The 21,753-nt window shown below is 43.9% G+C and overlaps 1 protein-coding gene across 10 annotated transcripts in view; it reads right to left on the reverse strand.

The window, feature by feature from the left end:
- CLIP2 (CAP-Gly domain containing linker protein 2) overlaps positions 1 to 21,753 on the reverse strand; it is a 106,410-nt gene that overhangs the window by 34,915 nt on the left and 49,742 nt on the right. For 5 of the 10 annotated variants that reach the window (XM_058164318.1, XM_058164321.1, XM_058164317.1 and 2 more), the window contains exons 4-7: positions 20,457 to 20,564; positions 11,919 to 12,043; positions 5,320 to 5,533; positions 3,126 to 3,323 (exon numbers count right to left, since the gene is read on the reverse strand). In XM_058164318.1, coding sequence (XP_058020301.1) covers positions 3,126 to 3,323; positions 5,320 to 5,533; positions 11,919 to 12,043; positions 20,457 to 20,564 — 645 coding nt within the window. The remainder of the gene's footprint in view (positions 1 to 3,125; positions 3,324 to 5,319; positions 5,534 to 11,918; positions 12,044 to 20,456; positions 20,565 to 21,753) is intronic. The other 5 variants (XM_058164325.1, XM_058164323.1, XM_058164326.1 and 2 more) reach the window with 3 other exon arrangements.

Below are 21,753 nucleotides of genomic sequence, written 5' to 3' on the forward strand. Positions count from 1 at the left end.
TTGTATCAGATGACACACAGACTGGAAACTTTCAGATTAGGGTTATGTCAAGGTTCCAAGTAACACCCTCAACAAAAGAAGACTCCGAGACTTGAGGTTTCTCAAAGTTCCTTTTTATTGAAGATGTCATATTGGAACATCTGTGAAAACCCAAATCTGAAAGTTTCTAGGTTTTACCCCATGCAAGTGAAAGTTCAAGTCCCTGCCCAGCACCCACATGTCCATCACATGGTCCAATCATCCAGCATCCAAACTGGAAACACCTCCCAGTTATCTGACTCCAGGTGCCAGGGCAAGGCGTCCTTGACTCTCTGAGAAAGGAATGTTATTTTGACTACATATCACCCATACTCTATGCAATCCCCCCTCCCATTTTCCCACAGAAGAAAATGTGGCAGGCCTGAAGGCCCAAATGTAAAAGATGGCTTCTAGGTCTGAACACAGACATAATTTCACTATGCTTACCTCTTATTCTTGCTTATTGAGAAAAGGAAATGACCAAAATAAATGAACCTGGCAAACATTAGTTTCCCATAGGATTTTACCTATCTTCTGCCTCTCCCCGCCCCCCAGAAGCTCAGGCAATTTCCTATCATGATGCCAACTAGAATTGGGGCATATTTATTTAACAGTTTTATTCAACATCTAAGAATTTCTGCAGGAATTGCCTGATGGTTTAAAAGCCTACCTGCAGCGTGTGTGCATGCACAAATACATGTACCTTATGGAAAAGCATAATTTCAATCAGAACAATAGCAGATAGGTTTACTCTACATCAGGGGTGTCAAACTCGATTTCATTGAAGGCCGCATCAGGGCCTTCATTGTTTTTGACCTTGGGGGCCAGGGTGGGTGTGGCCAGCTTGATGTCACTTGTGTCGGGGGCGTCTGTGGTGGCCCGAGCACTCTGCCAGCGAAAGCAGGCTCTCCTTTGCCATTTCCAGGGCGGCCCCATGGGCCAGATCTAAGCACCCCGTGGGCCAGATGCGGTCCACGTGTCTTGAGTTTGACACCCCTGATTTATATAGACAAGGCTGATGGCAGCAGGTGAGCAAAATCTGTTAGACCCCCATATTGATTATATAAGTAGTCCTCGACTTACAACCATTTGTCCGAAGTTACAATGGCACTGAAAAAAGTGACATATAGCCATTTTTCACACTTACAACTGTTGTAGCATTTGAACCCTTGGCAACTGGTACATATTTGTTGATGGTTGCAGGGTCCCAGGGTCATGTGATCACTTTTTATGGTGATTCTCACCATGACCTTCTGACAAGCAAAGTCATTGGGGAAGCCAGATTCACTTAACAACAGCGTTACTAACCCTAACAACAACTGAGGCAAGAAAAAGTCATAAAATGAGGCAGAACTCATTTAACAACTGTCTCACTTAGCAACATAATTTTTTTTGCTCAATTGTGTTCATCAATTGAGGACTACCTGTACTCTGTTTAGGGCTAGGTTTCCTGATCTTGGCAACTTCCAGATGTGTGGGCTTTAACTTTCAGAGTTCTCATCGATGACCCTGCCGGGTTCTGGAATTTGAAGTCCATCCATCTGGACATTGCCATGGCTGGGAAAGCTTGCTTTAGGTAAAGCTGAGTGAATCCCAAATAACAAATGGTTATTTCTGCTAATAATGATTGACCTATTTTGTGCTTGCACACCAAAGTCATACTTAGTGCTTAATAATGAATAATTCATAGTGTTATAAATCAGATGCTTTTCCTTCCTGGCTTCTTGTCAACCTTCTCAGGTAGGTCTGACAGGAAACACCACTAGAGAAACCAATTCTACTTTATTGTAATTGTGGGCCTCTGGTGGCTCAGACTGATAAGACAGTCTGTTATTAACACAGCTGCTTGCAATTACTGCAGGTTCAAGTCCCATCAGGCCCAAGGTTGACTCAGCCTTCCATCCTTTATAAGGTAGGTAAAATGAGAACCCAGATTGTTGGGGGCAAATGTTGACTTTGTATATAATATACAAATGGATGAAGACTATTGCTAACATAGTGTAAGCCGCCCTGAGTCTTTGGAGAAGGGCGGGATATAAATGCAAATAAAAAAAAATTGTAAAGCTACATTCACAGAATCTTGCAAGTCTGAAAGTACAGTCCTCCTGCCATCTCCTTAGCCTGAGAACCTGGGGGGGCGGGGGTGCCTTCTGAGCCTCTTTCTCTGCCCTTTATGCATCTATATGCTATGCGTCATATATGACCGTTCCCTAGGCCAGGGGTCAGCAACCCATGGCTCTGGAGCCGCATGTGGCTCTTTCATCCCTCTATGTTGTGACCGAGGCCCAAGTAGTGATTACCAAACACAATTTAGGCCTGAACAAACTTATTTTATTAAAATAGCTGAGAATTAATCCATTCTCAGCTTAGTCCAAAACAAATTCTTCATAAACAGTCCTGCGGCCTTATCACCAACCTTTGTTGTCTTTGGCAACCTGCCAAAGGCTTTTCTTGGCAAAACCCCCACAAAGTTCAAGAGACAATGGAATCAACATTGCCTTTCCACAAAGAACTCTTTTAAGCCTTATGGGAGTGGCCAGTCATCTTCTGGCCTTACTCCCGAGTTCTCCTTTTTTCTTCATCTGCTCTTGCCTTCTGGCAGCTCTTTGCATGCATGCAGAAGGTACAGGCTCCTCCTGTTCCTCTGCCTCTCTGCTGCCCGCCTCTGGAGGCCCCGGAGTCTGTGCATCGCTCCCAGATGGCCCTGGCCCCATCTCTGCCTCTGACGCAGAGCCCTCATCCAGGCTACTCCAAGACTGGCCCATGTTCCTCCTCAGCCTCCTCACTGTCCGACTCCGCTGCCAGGTCCGCAGGCTGCTGGCGGACCACAACACTCTGCTGTGGCTCCACAATTGATAAGGCTTTCGGTTAGGACAGGCAGAGGAAAAAGGACACCACGCTAGGAGGAGACTATGATGGGGGAACTGGACTTCTGGTTGGCTCCAGAATTGAAGCGGGGCTTCTGATTAGGACCTTTGTGGCTCTTTTGAACGTTTAAGGTTGCTGACCCCTGCCCTTGGCAGCATGTCTTTCCTCATCTCTCAAGGTCATTCCCACATACCCTTTACACTTCGTGTTTCAGTTCTCACCTGCACAGGTCTACCTACCTGCTCATGCTGAGCTTTCAAGATGGCAATCTCCTTCTCCACCTCACATATGCGGCTGGTTGCCTTAGCAACTTCAGCACGCTCCAGGTCACGCTCAGCCAGGAGCTGTTCGATGTGCTGCTGTTTCTCCTTTAATGCTTCCTGAAGGGCTGTCGTGCCAGAGATCTTCCGGGCATAACGAGAAGAGGTCTCAGTCAGCTGCACAAGGAGCATTGGAAAACCACAAAGGAGAAAATTCAGTTAGCCACTTCCTCTCCGTCTTTAACACTGCCGCAAAATTGAGCATCGAAATACAGCCTGAACACATAAATGCATTTAAGCTGGAGGGGATGAGCTCTTTCCTACCTAATCTGTTCTCAAAGCCAACCACTATCATATCAGGTTTTAGATGTAGAACTGAGGAGGAGAGAAATGAAAATGGTGTTGGTGCCAGTCAGGCCAAGGAGGCACACTCGACAATTGAGTTCACACAATGCACTGTGATAAAAGGTGCCTTTGATGGGTTTTTGCTTTAAATATTATGTGACTTCAACCACTGTGGTTTGGAAATCCTGATTTATGGCTTAGAACCCTCTGTCACCTCAGCCAATTATGATTTAAAACAGGGGTCTCCAACCTTGGTGTTTGCTGGCTGAGGGACTTTGGGAGTTGAAGTCCACAAGTTTTAAAGGGACCAAGGTTGGAGACCCCTGATTTAAAACATAGTTAACAAGAAATGGCACAATGCCATGTATGAACCCAGTCACCATTTCCTCTTTGATCATACTGCCAAGAACAATGGCGGTTGGTGGAGGCCATCTTGGAGGAACCAACAGGGCTGTAGGTCCTAGCCTGTCCATCTCTTTTCAAAACTGTGTATTTCTGAGAGAGAAAAAACAATCATAAGCGAACAATTTTTTTCAACCTTGGCAATTTGAAGATGTATGGACTTAACCCCCAAAATTCCCCAGCCGATATGCTCGCTGAGGAATTCTGGGAGTTGAAGTCCACTGCTGCTTCTTCTTCTTGTGCCATATCCATCATCGGATGTTGGCAATCATGTTGGCGATCCTATTTTTATCAACAGCTGCATGAAAAAGTGCTGCTGAGTTTTGTCCAAACCAGTCCCTTAGGTTTTGAAGCCATGATGTTCTTCTTCTGCCTGGACCTCATTTGCCTTCAATCTTTCCTTGGAGGATTAAGTGACGTATGCCGTATTTTTCAGGGTGTCGCATCACATGTCCAAAATATTCTAATTTTTGCTTTTTTATGGTCTTGAAGATTTCCCTTGGCTTTCCCAGGCAGCTTATCACCTCATTTCTGATTTTGTCAACCCAACTTATATGAAACAGCCACATGTAAATCCACATTTCAAATGCTTCTATTGTCTTCAAGTGGCTTTCTGTCAGAGCAAATGCTCCACTCCATTGAGCAGGATTGAAAAGATGGAGCATTCCTGGTTTGGAAGTCCACACATTTCCAAATCGCTAAGGCTGAGAAACACTGCTCTGAGATATACCATATATTTGAGCAACAGTCCTTGTATCATCTCTCTCAACTAATGGAAAGGGAATTGGAAGCTCAGTCATGCTATGACTGGGGCTTGGATGATCACTGAAAAGGCGTTTTAGAAAAAGGACAAATGACACATATAAGTTATGATTAGGGTACTTTAGCAACGGGTTTGCTGCCCTGTTGTTGGTTGGGCGTGGCCATGGTGGGTGTGGCCTAGTCGGCCACCTGCACCACAACCGGGTGGGGGCATTTTTTGCCCTCCCCAGGTTTTTTTCGAGCCTCCGGGAGGGCAAAAAATGCTTCCCCAGGGTCCGGAGGCCCTCTGGAGACTAGAAACAGGCCCATTTCCAGACTTCTGAAACCTACGGTAGGCCCATTTTTTGCCCTCCCAGACCCTCCGCGTGGCCCCTGCACTTACCTGGAATGATGAACCGGCCACGTGAAGACTCCTGGGAGGGGTGGGGCTGGAGGGGTGGGGTACAAGTAGCCAGCCAGGGGTGGAATTTGGGGGTTCGCCCAACCCTGGCGATCCTTGGCTAGAGGATTACCCAAACCCTGCCAAACCCCCTGGAGCTCACCCCTGCTTATGACATCATTCACATCTGTTATGATTGCAGAATTCATGGTATCTGCATGATTACACCATGACACATGAGACCTTATCAAGGCTTGTTCTGAATCTCTATAAGGTGAACCTTACCAGTCCACTCCGGCTAGGCCTTCCCCCTACGGAGGAGGCCACGGAACTGACGGAGCTGATAGACGAACTGCTGGGACTGTGGGTCAAGGCTGAGACACCCATGGCCATCCTCTTACTTTTCTTCGCTTTGGCTGGGCTGGTGGATGGGAATCCGATCCGGATGACCTTATGAATAGGGGCAAAGAGGCCAAACTTTGGTGGGCACTGAAAATATCTGGAGATGAAAGAAGGAAGTGATTTTCAGCAATTTTCCAGCGTAAAACATTTCCAGTTTCACATTCTCTTCTTGACTGTGTGCGTCAGTTATGAATTTAACATGCTTTGCAGAGATCAGCCAAGCTGAGAACATACAACCCTTTTTGGATTGTGAGCCAGGAGTGGGCGGACCAGGCCAAAGAAGCTTGATCTGATTAAATAAAATTAAAGTTAAACCCAGCTAATGGAATGACTCCCTGTGCATGTAATGATTTCCTCTTCAGTCATATTAAAAAGTTGAAGAGTGATTTTTTGAACAATTGTAAATCCATTATCAAAACCCAACTCAGCTTTATGGATAGATAAAACAAACCATAAACTCAGTGGGTGGATTTATTTAAAGCAGACGCTCTTCTCTTTGTTGAATCTGTATTCACCCCATTCTTTGTCCTTAAAAGTGTGACATCTGATGCAAAGATCACCAGGATCAGGGCTTCTGGATTATAATTATGTACAGCTGATTTTACCCTTCCAAGAGACATCAAAGAGACTATAATTTACAAGTATAATGTGCAGGTATCTCAAAAGGAAACAAAAAATATTTTAAAAATACCTGATAATCGAAACACTGAAGTACAATGAACTTACTACAATACCCAATAAAGCATAATAATGAAGGTACACACAGGTAGTCCTTGACTTATGATCACAATTGAGCCCAAAGCCTCCATTGCTAAGCAAAACAGTTGTTAAGTGAGCTTCGCCCCATTTTATGATCTTTTTCCACTGCAAATCACTGCAGTTGTTAAGTAAATAATGCGGTCGTTAAGCGAATCTGGCTTCCTCTATTGATTTTGCTTGTCAGAGGCCAGCTGGGAAGGTTACAAATAGTGTTCATGTGATCCCGGGACAATGCAACTGGCAATGCCAGTTGCCAAGTGTTCACATTTTGATCATGTGACCTTGGAGATGCTGCAATGGTTGTGAAAAACAGCCATAAGTCATTTTTTCAGTGTCATTATAATGTCGAACAGTCCACTAAATGAATGGTTGTAAGTCGAGGACTAAAGGTAAAGGTAAAGGTTCCCCTCGCACATACATGCTAGTCGTTGCCGACTCTAGGGGGTGGTGCTCATCTCCGTTTCAAAGCCGAAGAGCCAGCGCTGTCCGAAGACGTCTCCATGGTCATGTGGCCGGCATGACTCAACGCCAAAGGTGCACGGAACACTGTTACCTTCCCACCAAAGGTGGTCCCTATTTTTTCTACTTGCATTTTTACGTGCTTTCGAAACTGCTAGGTTGGCAGAAGCTGGGACAAGTAATGGGACCTCATCCCGTTACACGGCAAGTCGAGGACTAACTGTATTTTAAAAATAATAATGACAACATAAAATGTATAAAATGTAGTGTAGTCCTGTACATGTAGTCCTCAACTTACAACCATTTGTTCAGTGACTGTTTGAAGTTATGTAGGGACTATGCAAAAGGAATTATGAAAGGTGCCCAAAATTCTAGCAGCTGTAGCACCCCAGCTACAATTCTGATTAAAATTCAGGGGCTCAGCAGCTTGCCCATACTGATGACTGCAGGGGTACTTCCGCTCTTTCCCACCCACCTATCTTCCCCCACATCTGTGGATGTTTAGCCACCCTGCACAGCAACATTCCTGGGTGACCACAGTGGGGCTGGGATTGAAGTAGAGACACAAGGATTTCAGTAATCTCCATCAACTGCCACCACCTACCCCTACGCCTCTACTACAGCCTAATGCTGGAACTGAGAAATACTGCCTCAATTCTAACACCATGGCCAGCAATCCCAATATCAAAGTGCAGAGGCCCAGCTGCCCCCCCCACCCCCCGTGTCCTGGCCTCTATAGAACTTGCCAGGTTCAACTGCCCTTTGGCGTCTTCCTTCCTTCCTTCATTGCATGCCCAGCCTGACTCTATATGAAGCAGCTGCTGGACACACCAGGCCTTCTTCCCAAGACCACTCAGATCACGCTTCAAATAGCACGTGTCATTCTCATTGGACCTGGGAAAGATGGCTTCACGTGGCCAAAAAACAGCTGCCTCGCAAAGGGCCAGGATGGGCACAACTTATCAGCAATGGGAGCAAGACGACGATGAAGGTCAGCTGGGGAGGCCAGAGGGCGACTGAGAATGGGACTCCGCTGGGGCACTTTTTGCAACTCTGAAGTTTTGTGCCTCACTGTTGGAAGCTTCCCAGGGTAGGGCAGTTGTGCACTGAACTCTTGAAGCTTCCTGGGACAAAGCAGTTTGCACCACGCTGTGGGAGCTTCCTGGGGCATGGCGGTTTTGGTCCACTCTGCTGGACAGGTTTTGGGTGACTGAAATTTCCAAGTACAGCTGTGACTTAACTACAAAATCTGTGTTGTTAAATTAAGAATCCAGTTCTGGAACACTTTCTATACATCGCTAGTAGCATCTGGCTGCTTGTGTCACTGGTCCAAACCCTCATGGGCAGAACCAGCAAAAGTTCCAGGTTTTGTGAAGGCATCTCCTTTATATAACACACTTCCCTAACCTCAATCCATAATCCTCAGTCCATCTGGACATCCAAGCAGTTCCCAATGTCTTTGTCCACATAGTGACAGAAGAGGAAGAGAAGGTTGCTGGGATGGTGAAGTGGTTCCACCTTCTTGAACCCCCAAAGCACTAAGAAACCCTTCAGTCGCGGTGTAACAAACAGCCCCCCCAGCTGTGTGGTTTGGGGCTGCTTTCCAATGTCTCAAAACAAGGTGCAGGTCAGCCAAATTGGGCAGAGATGGAGTGAATAGGCAATTATGGGGAGTTGAAGTGGAGATAGTCTCTTACCTGCGAAGAACTGAGGCTCGGAGCTGAAAGGGATCAAGGCCAGAATAGCTTGGATGGTATGGGTTATTCAATGAATAATGGCATCCTATTAACAATGGCAACGGAGACTGCCAGATTGCTACCACTAAGCAATGCAATCTTGTGACATTGTGCTTTGTGGCCACATTGCTTAGCAACAGAAATTCCAACTGCAATTGTGGTTGTAAGTGATGGACTACCTGTATTAATAAACAACGCTACTGTATGATAACATCCTATGCCTATGTAATTTAGCTTTTGCTCTCTCTCTCTCTCTCCCTCCCTCCTTCCCTCCCTCTTCCTCCCCTTCCTTATTCTTACCAACAATATACTAGCCAGTCTTTCAACATCTAGTGTTTTCTGATAATGGGACTTTTCATTCCCATTATCCTCAGTTAGGACAGCCGATGGCCAGTCTAGGAGTGATGGGAACTGTAATCACCCAAAAGTACAGAAGATGAAGTTTTGGAAAGCCAAAGATTTTCAAAAGGAGAAGAGCTGCTCTCGTATTTCTTGGCCAGAAGGCAAAAGAAAGGCAGCTTTTCCCCAAAAAGAGAATGAAAATCAAGGCAAGCTGCAGAAAAGTGGAGGGACGGGGGAGGCTTGCCAGTAATATGATGTGGCAGCAAGTAGTGAAAAAAATGAAGGGAAGGTTTTTGTAGTCCTGCCAAGACATTTACCCAGATGTGAGCAGCTGTTCCAGAACATTGCTTCCAATTTGTGAACACCCACAAGCACACACAGAGAGCTGGCAGCTGTCCCAAACTGTCTGCCTCCATAGAGGAGGAATTGCTCAAGCATTAGCACTGAAAGCTGAAGGAAAACTCTGCCACGCTGTGGAGAAGAGGCCAGCTGCAATCCGCGGCTTCCACCTGCCTTTCCCAAATAAATACAAAAAACACTTGTTTGGATGCTTTCAACGAGATGTCAAAAAAAAGTGGTAGGGCTTCCAGTAGCAAAGACAATTCCCTGCCAAATCATTCCTTAGTCTTCCATACGAGGGATCTCCAACCTCGGCAACTTTAAGACTTGTGGACTTCAACTTCCAGAGTTCTGGAAGTTGAAGTCCACAAGTCTTAAAGTTGCCAAGGTTGGAGATCCCTGTTCCATACCACATATAACAAAATAGCAATCAACAGAGCAACCTTCTCTAACCTGGCGTTCCCCAGATGTTTGGGGGCTGCCACTCCCAAGATTCATAAGCATAACCTCCTCGTTCTCACAGACCTTAATTTGCAATTTGACTCCGTCTACAAATCTAAACCTGCTGCCCTTGAAAGGCTCTAGAAAGATACCAGTATAAGCAGGGCTGGGCTTCAAAAATTTTAGCAAGGGGGTCTCTGCCCAGTTGCTTGGTGGGCATGGCCATGGTGGGCGTGGCCTACTTGGCCTCCTGCACCACAGCGGGGCGGGGCGTTTTTGCCCTCCCCGGGTTCCAGAGGCTTTCCTTGAGCCTCCAGAAGGGCGAAAACGGCTTCCCCAGGCTCTGGAGGCCCTCTGGGGCCGAACTTCCGATAGGCCCGTTTTTCGCCCTCCCCGAGCCTCTGTACGCGCCCTGCACTTACCTGCATCCAAAATGGGCCACGTGGGGACTCCTGGGAGGGGAGGGGCCAACCAGGAATGGGATTTGGGGGTTCTCCGAACTGCACAGAATCTTAGCTAGAGGTTCTCCCGAATCCCTGCAAACCCTCAGCAGCCCCACCCCTGAGTATAAGGGAAAAACAACAAGAAACTGACTGATGCATCCATGCAGGGTTGAGTCACCGACAAAGCATATCTCTCTAATGAGTGTCCTCTGATCTTGTGGGTGTATTGTGGTGACTACGACCATTGCAGCGTCCCTATCGACATATGGTTAAAATGTGGGTGCTCGGCAACTGGCATGTACTTATGACAGTTGCAGTGTCCCGGAGGTTATGTGATCGCCATCTGTATAACCTTCCCAGCTGGCTTCTGACCTGCGAAGTCAATGAGGAATCCAGATTTGCTTAACAAACAACTGCATGATTCACTTAACGCCTGGGGGACATGAAAGGAACCTCACTGAAGACGGCATTATTTTTAGTAATCGGGAGTCCCCTGGGCAATGGTGGTGTCATCGGCAAATAATTTCAGCCCAGAAGAAGCCTTCAGTTAGCTTTGTAAGAGCTTCTGACATGAATATGGACAACACCCACAGTGATTGGATTAACAAATGTGACAAAAAAAGGTTGTAAAATAGCAATAGCACTAGCACTTAGACTTATATACTGCTTTACAGTGCTTTTATAGCCCTCCCTATGTGATTTACAGAGTCAGCTTATTGCCCCCAACAATCTGGGTCCTCATTTTACCCACCTTGAAAGGCTGGAAGGCTGAGTCTGGTAAGATCTGAACTGCCAAATTGCAGTCAGCCAGCAGTCAGCAGAAGTAGACTGCAGTACTGCACTCTAAACATTCCGCCACTGTGGCTCACAGGGCATGAGCAAAATGGGGCAAAACTCACTTGCCTTGCTTAGTAACAGAAATTTTGGGCTCAGTTGTGGTCATAAGTCGGGGACCATCTGCACTTGAACTGAGGAAAATGGTTTTTTTTGGGGGGGGGACCCAAAACAAGACAACATGATCGGGGGATCTACCAATTTATTTCAGGCCACCCATGGTTCATTAGAACCAAAGGTTAGAAGACCTTGGTGGTTTCATGTTTCGGCTAAACAAAAACAAGGCGAAGACAGTGTATTTCATTCCCTATCATACCATCATATCTCACCATCTCCCAACCATCTTTTAAGCAGTTGTCAGCATCCTTCACTTCCTTCCCTCTAGCGTATTTTGCTTTGGTTGTAGACCACCCAAGAACACTTACTGTGTGCATAAGGACAAGTAACGCATGCAATCTTTTGCACTGTTCCAAGAAGAACATTTCAAATCTCAATTATTTCAAATCAGGGGAAGGCAGAACATGTGTCAGCATCCCTGACAGATCTCTCAGCAGACTGCAGTTCCAACACCTGCTCAAGGACGCCGCACACTAAATCAGTGGCAGCCATTCATCCATGCTCAGACAGTATCATAGGAGGAAAATCAAGCCTGACAGGAAAACAATGAGGGCATTTGGCCCATCGGACCTTGAGAACAGATGGGAGTGAGATGGGGAGATATAACAAGACATCCCCATATGCTCTAAAGCAGGGATCTCCAACCTTGGTCCCTTTAAGACTTGTGGACTCTGGGAGTTGAAGCCCACAAGTCTTAAAGGGATCAAGTTTGGAGGCTCCTGCTCTAAAGAAAGCATGCGTCTTCTGACCCTCACAAGTTCAGAAGACAAAATAACTTTTAACTTTTAGAAGGAAGTCTGGAAGAAAGTTAGAAAAAAACCTTGACCCAACAACCAGGAAGTGATTTCTCAGTGCAGTTCAATACCACAAGAAAAGTAGGGGGTCTTAGCTGATGTTGATTTCAACCCAGGGCTAGACTAGACCATTTGCCGGAGATGTATTCAATTGGAGTCTGCAGTGAGCAGAAGGTTGGCTTGGTGGCCTAAATTATTCCAAAGGTGTCTACAAGTACCTTGTTCCAGCAACAGCTCCATCGTTCTTTCCCAGAGGTTCATCCAACTCCACACCACACCATTCACCTTTGGCGAAATCCGTCTCCCCTACATAGCGCACCACACCAGTTTTTGTTCCACCAACCTGTAAATCATCATTTGATGGAAAGATTTTTTTAAAATATATATATATATATATTTAAAAAAATCACACACATAAGCAAATACACATATTGAGGTTAGTGTAAGGCTAGGAAAAAGCGATTAATAGCAAGATTAAAAACAGTCATTTTTCAGTTCCAAAAAGCAACGGCCAAGATGAATACAGGTAGTCCTTGACTCATGGCCATTCATTCAGCAATTGTTCAGTTCCAAAATCAGTGAAAAGTGACTTGCAACTGGTCCTCGCACTTATGATCATCGCGGCATCCCCATGGTCATGTGACCACAATTTGGACATTTGTCAACTATCATATAGATGATGGTTGCAGTATCTTGGGATCATGTGATAAGGGGCGCGCATAAGAGCACAAGCGTGCCTACCGTTCCTATCCTATTGTTTCCTTTCGTTATATCCAATTAATTTAGTTATTACATACTCATACTTATATATATATTTATATATTGTATAGTTATTTCATGCTTACGCTTATATATACTGTGTGACAAAAATAAATAAATAATAAATAAATAAAATAAATCATAATTTGTGACCTTCCCAGGGGGTTTCTGACCAGCAATGGTGGGAGCCAGAATGATGCATGATTCACTTAACAACTGCAGTCATTTGCTTAACAAGTGTGGCAAAAAAAAGGTCATAAAATCAGGCATGATTCACTTAACAATGAAATTCTGGTCCCAAATTGTAAACATAAGTCAAGGCCTACCTGTAATAATAGTATTTGCCATAAAGTAAAACAAAGACAAATAACATTTTTGAAGGGTGCAAACCTCCAAGTGATGCAGAAATGCTTATCAGGCAGAGTACAAAAGAGAAGAAATTGTATTAAAAATCTGTATTAAAGCAATATTTTTACTAGTCAAACTGAACGTTCAAAAAAAATATGCAGTCTTTCAAGTGTCCAACAACTCTTCACCAGACAATTATATTCACCTTTCTGAAGAATGCAAACACTTCAATATTATATTACACCACTCCTGAGAATATAAGAATAACTCTGTAGGATCAGCCCAGAGCTTGTCTTAGCCCAACATTTTGTTTCTCACAGTGGGTAATGTGATATCTCCGAGTTGCCCAAGCAAGAGATGGAGGCATTTCCTTTCCTCCCACTAGGCATGCTGTCTCCAACCTAGAGGTAACGGTGAGTAGACTTGTTTGCCATTAACAATAGGATAGAAAGAGAAGAGTAGAGTAGAGTAGAGTAGAACAACTAGACACAAGAACAGTTTTTTCCCGAAGGCCATCACTCTGCTAAACAAATAATTCCCTCAACACTGTCAGACTATTTACTGAATCTGCACTACTATTAATCTTCTCATAGTTCCCATCACCAATCTCTTTCCACTTATGACTGTATGACTATAACTTGTTGCTGGCAATCCTTATGATCTATATTGATATATTGACCATCAATTGTGTTGTAAATGTTGTACCTTGATGAACGTATCTTTTCTTTTATGTACACTGAGAGCATATGCACCAAGACAAATTCCTTGTGTGTCCAATCACACTTGGCCAATAAAATTCTATTCTATTCTATTCTATTCTATTCTAGAGTAGAGTAGAACTCTTTATTGGCCAAGTGTGATTGGAAACACAAGGAATTTGTCTCCAGTGCATAAGCTCTCAATATACAACAACAAAGTGATAAAACATAAATCGTAAGATATAATCATAAATCCATTTCATTATTAAGGCCTTCCAAATTGGGGGCCATCCTATCTTGGAACACTGAACTTCTCAATTTTCTCTCCTTTTCAGTCTTAACATCCACTGTTGTGTCTGAGGATAAGCCTATCCATGGATAAGCGAAACCCATTCTTTTTGGTATATACTTCAACACCTAAAATTCTTGGCTTATCCATGAATATATACAGCATTATTATTTTGGTGAGTGGTGTCTACAGCAGTCAGAACCATGATATAGAAATTATCAGGTCTCAGTAGCTGATTCAGCTGATAGCAAGATTCTCCTAGAGTTGACTTTAACTAGATTTATGGAAATGGAATTGGATAAGGTTGCAGAAATTCCAGCCAATGGATGGCTTTTGCTTTAGAACCCAATTTATAAATATCCTAGAATTAGATTAAAAGTTTCAATATTTCATTAACTGAACTATCTCTATATATTATATTGTCCTAAAAATTGCAGATTGCTCTTGAAATCCATTTAAAATATGAATAACACAGCAATAATCAAGACAGTATAAATCATAAAATAAGATTAAAAGCTACAGTAAATTCTATCCAAGTACCTGAAATTTATTCTCATCTAGCAAATCTAGAAAGTTACAATATTAAGAGAAACCAAATTTTGGCTGCGCCTCAAGCCCATTTATAGAATTATAATCCAAAAATGGTCTCTAATAAGTTCTGTATTGGATTTATTTTTGAAATACAAACTTATTTTAGACATCAGTGTGTCTATTGCCATAACTTAATTAGCCATGTATCTACCGAGAGAACAGCATGTACTTTCCAGTAAGAAATAGAATAACCTTGCAGAAGTTACCATCTTCAATGTTAGTTTATATACTTTGGGGAAATTTAATAAAGTTTAGTAATATTTAACAAAAATCTGCAGTTAGAATTTGTTTCATTCTAGTATATCTTTTCCCAAAATTGTTTACAACACACTCCAATCAAAAATGAAAAAAATAATCCAACAAGATCATTACATTTCCAACAATTTTCAGAGAATGAATTGTCCATTATAGCAATCAGTACTAATGTATCAGCAACAGTGCACGGTCACTCATGCTCTCGTGACATCTCGGCTGGACTACTCGTGACATCCCGGCTGGACTACTGCAATGCTCTCTACATGGGGCTCCCCTTGAGGAGCACCCGGAGACTCCAGGTAGTTCAGAATGCAGCTGCGCGGGTGATAGAGGGAGCCCCTTGTGGCTCCCACGTAACACCTCTCCTGCGCAGACTGCACTGGCTGCCTGTGGTTTTCCGAGTGCGCTTCAAGGTTCTGATAATGATCTTCAAAGCGCTCCATGGCACAGGGCCGGGTTACTTACAGGACCGTCTGCTGCCACCGAATGCCTCCCACCGACCCGTGCGCTCTCACAGGGAGGGACTCTTCAGGGTGCCGTCGGCTAGGCAGTGCCGACTGGCGACGCCCAGGGGAAGGGCCTTTTCTGTGGGGGCTCCCACCCTCTGGAACTTCGTCAACTTCCTGACCTTCGGACCTTCCGCCGCGAGCTTAAGACACATCTATTCATTCGCGCAGGACTGGACTAGGGTTTTAAATTTTTAAATGACTAAATTTTAGATTTTGGTTTTAAATTGGGTTTTATTATTTATATGTTTATTTTAAATATTTGGCCTTTATAATAAGTTTTTTAGATGAATGTTTTACTTTGTATATTTATGTGTTTTTACATGGCTGTACACCGCCCTGAGTCCTTAGGGAGATAGGGCGGTATAAAAATACGAATAAATAAATAAATAAATAAAATAAACAAAACATCTTATATCTTACAAGTGTAATAAAGAATGTGAATGTAATGTTTTCCGTCCATTGCATATCAATTATCTACTGTGTTTCCCTGAAAGTAAGACAGGGTCTTATTTTCTTTTGAACCCCAAAATAAGGGCTTTGCCTAATTATTGGGAGGGGGAAAATTTATTATTTTGGGGATGGAGGAGGCAGCAAACGTGGGGCTGGATGTTCCGTCATCGCTGCCACCTCCCCTCCTGGTTCTTCACGCTGGCCGAGTGGCTGGCCGCTGCTGCCCTGATGTGTCCCGCCGCTGCTGCCTTGTAGAGCAGGACTTTGCAAGGCTTGTTGTGCTGTTGCATGCACGAACGGCAGCATCGCCGCGAGCTTCATTATACCAGCACAGCCGGTTTCCTGCCGCTCGCGGCTGTGCCGGTATGTCAAACCTCGCAGCAGTGCTGCCATTTGTGTGTGCAAGGGCACAAGCCTTGCAGTCCTGCTCCATGAGGTGGCGGCAGCAGGATGAGTCTCACAAAGACTCATTTCTGACAGGTGGGGTGGGGGAGAAGCAAGACTCATGGAGTGAGACGTGGCTCCCCTTGCCGTCTCTTCTCCCCCTACCCCCCGTTGGGCATGGCAGGGCTCCTGCCCCTTGCTTAGCCACCCGCCCCCTTTAGGGATGCAATTTGGGGGTAGCAGGTGGGGCAGGCGAGAAGCGGAACGCGCGTCTTATCGTTCCAACTCCATCTTCATCCGATATGATGAAGCTCGTGGCGGTATTGCAGTTCGTGCGTGCAACAGCACACCAAGCCTCGCAGAGTCCTGCTCCATGAGGCAGTGGCAGTAGTAGGACACATCAGGGCAGTGGCAGCCAGCCACTTGGCCAGCATGAAGGACAGGGAGGGGAGGGCATGTTTCCCCCCTCCAGCCTCGTTTCAACTCATTTTGGTTGCATGGCAAGCAACCAAAGGAAATGGCGGGACCGACTGCGCATGCGTATAAGTAATTGATGGGGGGCTTGTTTTAATACATGTGCTGAAAAGCCCGATTGGGCTTATTATCTGGAGAGGTCTTAGTTTCGGGGAAACACGGTATATCAGTGGTGGCATTCAGCCAACTTGGACCAGTTTGGGCGAACCGGTAGTGGCGACCTGCGCGTGGGACCGCCCACCCACCCCAGTGCTATGCCATCCTATTTAGCCACGTTTTCTAAGCCGCGTGCATGCGTGCAAGCTGTACATGTGAGCAAAGCACACGCCTGGAAGGTTACACACATGCATGGAAGTCCACACACATGCGCGGAGGGCGCACTTGCGAGCAAAGCAATCGCGCATGCGCTCCATTTTTGGTGTGCGGCAAACCGGTAGTAAAATTATGTGAAACCCACCTCTGATTTATACGCAGGTAAAACTCTCTTGCCTGTCTGTAACTTTCAATTACTTAAAATAGTGCATCATAGGGCAACAGTTTTTGAAGCAAAGAACCTGGAATGGGCTAATTTAAGGAATGCATCCAAAATCTGGCATCAGAGGAACTGAAATTGCAAGGATTTCAGAACAGCTGTATTTGCAAACTTGTGACTGCAAACTGACTGCTTGCGCCCTGCAGTCAGCCATGGTCACATGATCATGATTTCCAATGTTCCCCGCCAGATTTCCACAAGCAACGTGCATAGGAAAAACCAGCAAGAAATTGAAAGTCATTCCCCTTCCCACTGATTTGTTGCCTGCCTGTGGTCAGAAATATCTCTAAAGGATGACCCAAAGGATCATGGGTTTTCTAGTTGTATCTAAATTCTGGATCCATTTAATCATACAAAATATTTGCATGTTCAGTTTCTAAGTCACATTTTACTAACAATTTATTAGCGCAAGCACCTGAACATAACTGCAGAACACTGCAATGGCTGAAAAGTCAAGGATAGTTTGTAAATCTTTGTCAGCACTGCCATAATTTTGAACTGTCTCTAAATGAATGGACATAAACCAAGGACTACCTATATTTCCAAATGTCTTAGGCTTAAGGACTCAAGAACAATGTCTAAGCCCTTCTCTTTCTCTGTAGTAACTCCAGGTTGTTTCAAACCCATCAATATGCTCCACCAGCCTTAAACAATAAGCAAAATCAACGTTTTAAAACAAAAGCAAAACATGAAATGTTTCTTCTGAACCCAGCCTAATGCAGGCTTTAGAATCTGGGTCCTCCTTCTCTCCTCCCACTCCCCAGTATGCCCCAGTAAAAGATTAGAGTTAAGTCTTCAAGAGTCTTCAAAGGCAGCTCAACCAGAAACTGCATCTCTCCAGGAACAACAAGAAAATAATACCTCCGAGAGACAGGAGAGAAGCAAAAGCTTAAATTATCCTGTCTCATCGCTGCACGGCTGTCACTGCTCTGAGACCACCCGCACTCAATGAAGTGCAATGGAAAGCAACCCCTTTTGTTTTCATTCCAAAATGGCCATATAGAAAGCAACAGCCTGTTCAGAACTATAAGAAAACAAAGGTGGGTACTGAGAGATGCATTCTGCATTGCCTGCAATTAACCATCAATTTCAAGCACTGATGTGGATTTGCTAGAGAGAGGCAACTCACTGGCTTTTCCCTTTAGAACAGGGCAGGGGTGAAATGCTCCCGGTTAGGACCGCGTGATCCGGTAGCGATCATGGCCGCTGGTTTGGCGATCTGGTAGCGATGGTGGAATGAAGCTCCGCCCACCTGCTCGAGTGTCATTAATTCCTGGTTATAACTAGGAAGTAATGTGTTTTTGCGTGCGGCGCGTGCACTTCTGAACCACTAAGGAAGGTAAGTAGATGTCACCCCTGGAGCAGGGGTATCAAGCTCGCATCGTCACAGTGGTGTCATGTGACGTATCACAACTTTTTCCCAGTTTGCTAAACCGGGCTTGGGCGTGGCCAGCGCATGATGCATCTGGCCCATGGGCTGCGAGATTGACAGCCCTGCTCTAGAAGTTCATTTCTAGAGATCCTTCACCAGAGGTGAGCGTTCAAAGTGGCTCAGAACTCAGCGTAAAAAAAGTGTGCTTCACAGCTCTATGCCAGAACTTGGTTCCTCAGTTTTAGCTTTGCATGTTGTGTCAACTCAGACACTGTGATCTATACACTCCAATTTAAAGGTTAGCACGTTGTATGATCCCAGTCATCCATGGTTTATTCTTGAGTCTGCAAACCAGGCTTCATTCCATGTGGGAATTCAGCACCTGTAAATCACCCTGGGCTACACAGACCAATAGTTTGCAGCATCGTTCTAACTATGTTGTTCTAACTAATGGCTTTAAAATAAAACAAAACATCAACTCACAAAAATAGGTAGTCCTTGACTTACATCTATTTGTTTAGTGACTGAAGTTACAATAGCCCTGAAAAAAGTGATCCTTGCAATTACAACTATTGCAGCACCCCCCCCCAATAGTCACATGATCAAAATTTGGGGCCCTTGGAAACCAGCATAGTTGCATCATCCCAAGGCCATATGATCACCATCTGTGATTTTCCCAGCTAACTTCTGACAGGAAAAGTCAATGGGCTTAATAACATGATTCTCTTAACAACTATGACCAAAAAAAAACGTTCTTAAAACCAGACGCAACTCAATGCTTTGCTTAGCAGTGGAAATTCCGGTCCCAATTAAAGCACCAGATTAGAAAGTGGGAGGTTGTGAGTTCTAATCCTGTGTTAGCCATAAAAGCCAGATGGGTATCTTTGAGCCAGTCACTCAACCAAACTCACCTCATAGGATTGTTGTTGTGGGGAGTGTTGTAGAAGGAGGAAGAAGTTGTGTTGGATATGTTCACTGTCTTGAATTATTTGTAAAAATAATAAAGGCGGAATACAAACAAACAAATAAATAAAAATAAAGCCCAGGTCCTTAGCAGAGGACTGTCTTTAGTGTCCATAAAGGAGAGCTGTAAAGCCAACAGGCCCATTTGCAAGATAATTCCAAGCTTTGAACTAGGGAAACTCCAAAGTAATTATGATCTTATTTCCTTAATGGGGGAAAAAATCTCCATGCAGGTAAAAAAAAAAAACTTGAAAGAAGTTGTAGGTAAGATTTTTAAAGAAAATATTGAAAAGCATTAAAAAGCTGGAGACTGCTTTCTGCAATTTTAAGTCACTTGGGAATCTCTGTGTACTCTACTTTCCACACAAAAAAAGGTCAATATACAAGATACCCAAGCTTGGATTCACAATTATTAATCCCACTGAATTTTGCTTGGGTTTCCTTCATAATTCCCACATCCAAGAGGCATGGCTCTGCAAACTTCATGGTTTCTTAAAGCAGCCAGCTGCTGTCTCCTTATTACAAGAGCAGCCGGTAATTTTATCTATTTAATGTGCATAGTTCAATATTAGCAACAGAAGGGACATGAAAAGTAAAATTTACAAAGTGTATTTGTTGAAAATCCGAAGTGCACAGAGATGTAAATCAAGAAGAGGATTATGCACCCTTGGAGGGGACTGCTGTCACAACAGTGTTTTCTCTGCCTTTTTTAACTTTTAAAACTTCTTAAATAATTTCATCTACACCTTTTTAATTTCTGTGTTTGATTTTGTTCTTATTTATGTTTTATATTATGGCATTTGTTGTACTATAAACTGCACAGAATCGTTTAGGTGAAATGGGCTGGGTCAGGGGTCTGCAAACTTGGCTCTTTTAAGACTTGTGGACTTCAATTCCACAAGTCTTAAAAGAGCCAAGTTTGCAGACCCTTGGGCTGGGTGGAAATGGGATGAATTTAAAAAAAAACCCCCACAATTAAGACAGAATCCTTTTTTAAGGCTTTCCAGAGAACAGGGCCACCCCACCCTGTTGTCCCTAGGATAAAGACATGTGGCCTCAATTAAGAGTCAGTCATAACATCTATGCTTCCTTTGCAATTTTCAAATTATACCACAGTTCTCATGAAAATTACATTGCTTGCCTGTTTTACATTTATCGAGACTTTCCTCAACCTCTTGGTGACATCAAAATGGCTTCTTTGTTTCTCAGGAACTTGTTCAGATCCGTTTGTATGTTGAATCTTTAATTACAGAATACAATATTTGAATTACATGTCTATTATTTTGCGTTACTTCCAACAGAAAATCCCCTTGAGAAATTTATAAACAGGCAACAATTTATTTGTCCTGTTTATCTTCAATTCTATTTTTAAATATTACTGCTTTGGCACATGGAAGTTCTACCCAAATATTTCAAGTACTACGAGAGGCTTTTTCATGAGAGAAAAGCCAGGGTAAGTAGAATTAAGACAACACTAATTTCCACGCTTTTTGGATACTTCAACTGTCTGTTTACTAATGTATATTTTGAAACAAACTCTTCTAACGCCCTCTAATTAGAAATGAAAAAGTCAGCTAGGACCATAAAGGATTTGAAAATGGAAAACAGAAAATCAAAAACAAAGCAGTAAATAATCCATAATAGGAATGTCTCCATTTCTTAGGGTGGCCTGTTCTGTATCGAGAGAAAGAGGGGGGGGAGAGGGAGAGAGGGAGGGAGGGCAGGCAGGCAGGCAGGCAGGCAGGCAGGCAGGAAGGAAGGAAGGAGGGAAAGAAAGAAAGAAAGAAAGAAAGAAAGAAAGAAAGGAAGGAAGGAAGGAAGGAAGGAAGGAAGGAAGGAAGGAAGGAAGGAAGGAAGGAAAGAAAGAAAGAAAGAAAGAAAGAAAGAAAGAAAGAAAGAAAGAAAGAAAGAAAGAGAAAGAAAGAAAGAGGGCAAGAAAGAAAGAAAGAAAGGGAAAGAAAGAAGGAAAGAAAGAAAGAAGAAAAGAAGGAAAGAAGGAAAGGGGAAGGAAGGAAGGAAGGAAGGAAGGAAGGAAGGAAGGAAGGAAGGAAGGGTAGATTGTGAAATGACTGATTCAGATCTTTCCTATCCTTCTTTCAGACAATCTTAAGAACTAAATTTATAGCCTACATTCATCAAATGCCTTCATGTCCTCTGACACAGGAGAGAAACCGTATATACAGGTAGTCCTCGACTTACAACAGTTTGTTTAGTGACCATTCAAAGTTACAAAGGCACTGAAAAAAGTGACTTCTGATCGTATTTCACACTTACAACCACTGCAAGTATCCCCCTGGTCAAGTGATGAAAGTTCAAACACTTGGCAACTGACTCATATTTATGACGGTTGCAGTATCCCAGGGTCATGTGATCAGCTTTTTGTGACCTTCTGACAAGCATAGTCAACAGGGAGGCCAGATTCACTGAAC

Source organism: Ahaetulla prasina, chromosome 1, assembly GCF_028640845.1.
Source record: "Ahaetulla prasina isolate Xishuangbanna chromosome 1, ASM2864084v1, whole genome shotgun sequence".
Lineage (NCBI taxonomy): Eukaryota > Metazoa > Chordata > Lepidosauria > Squamata > Colubridae > Ahaetulla > Ahaetulla prasina.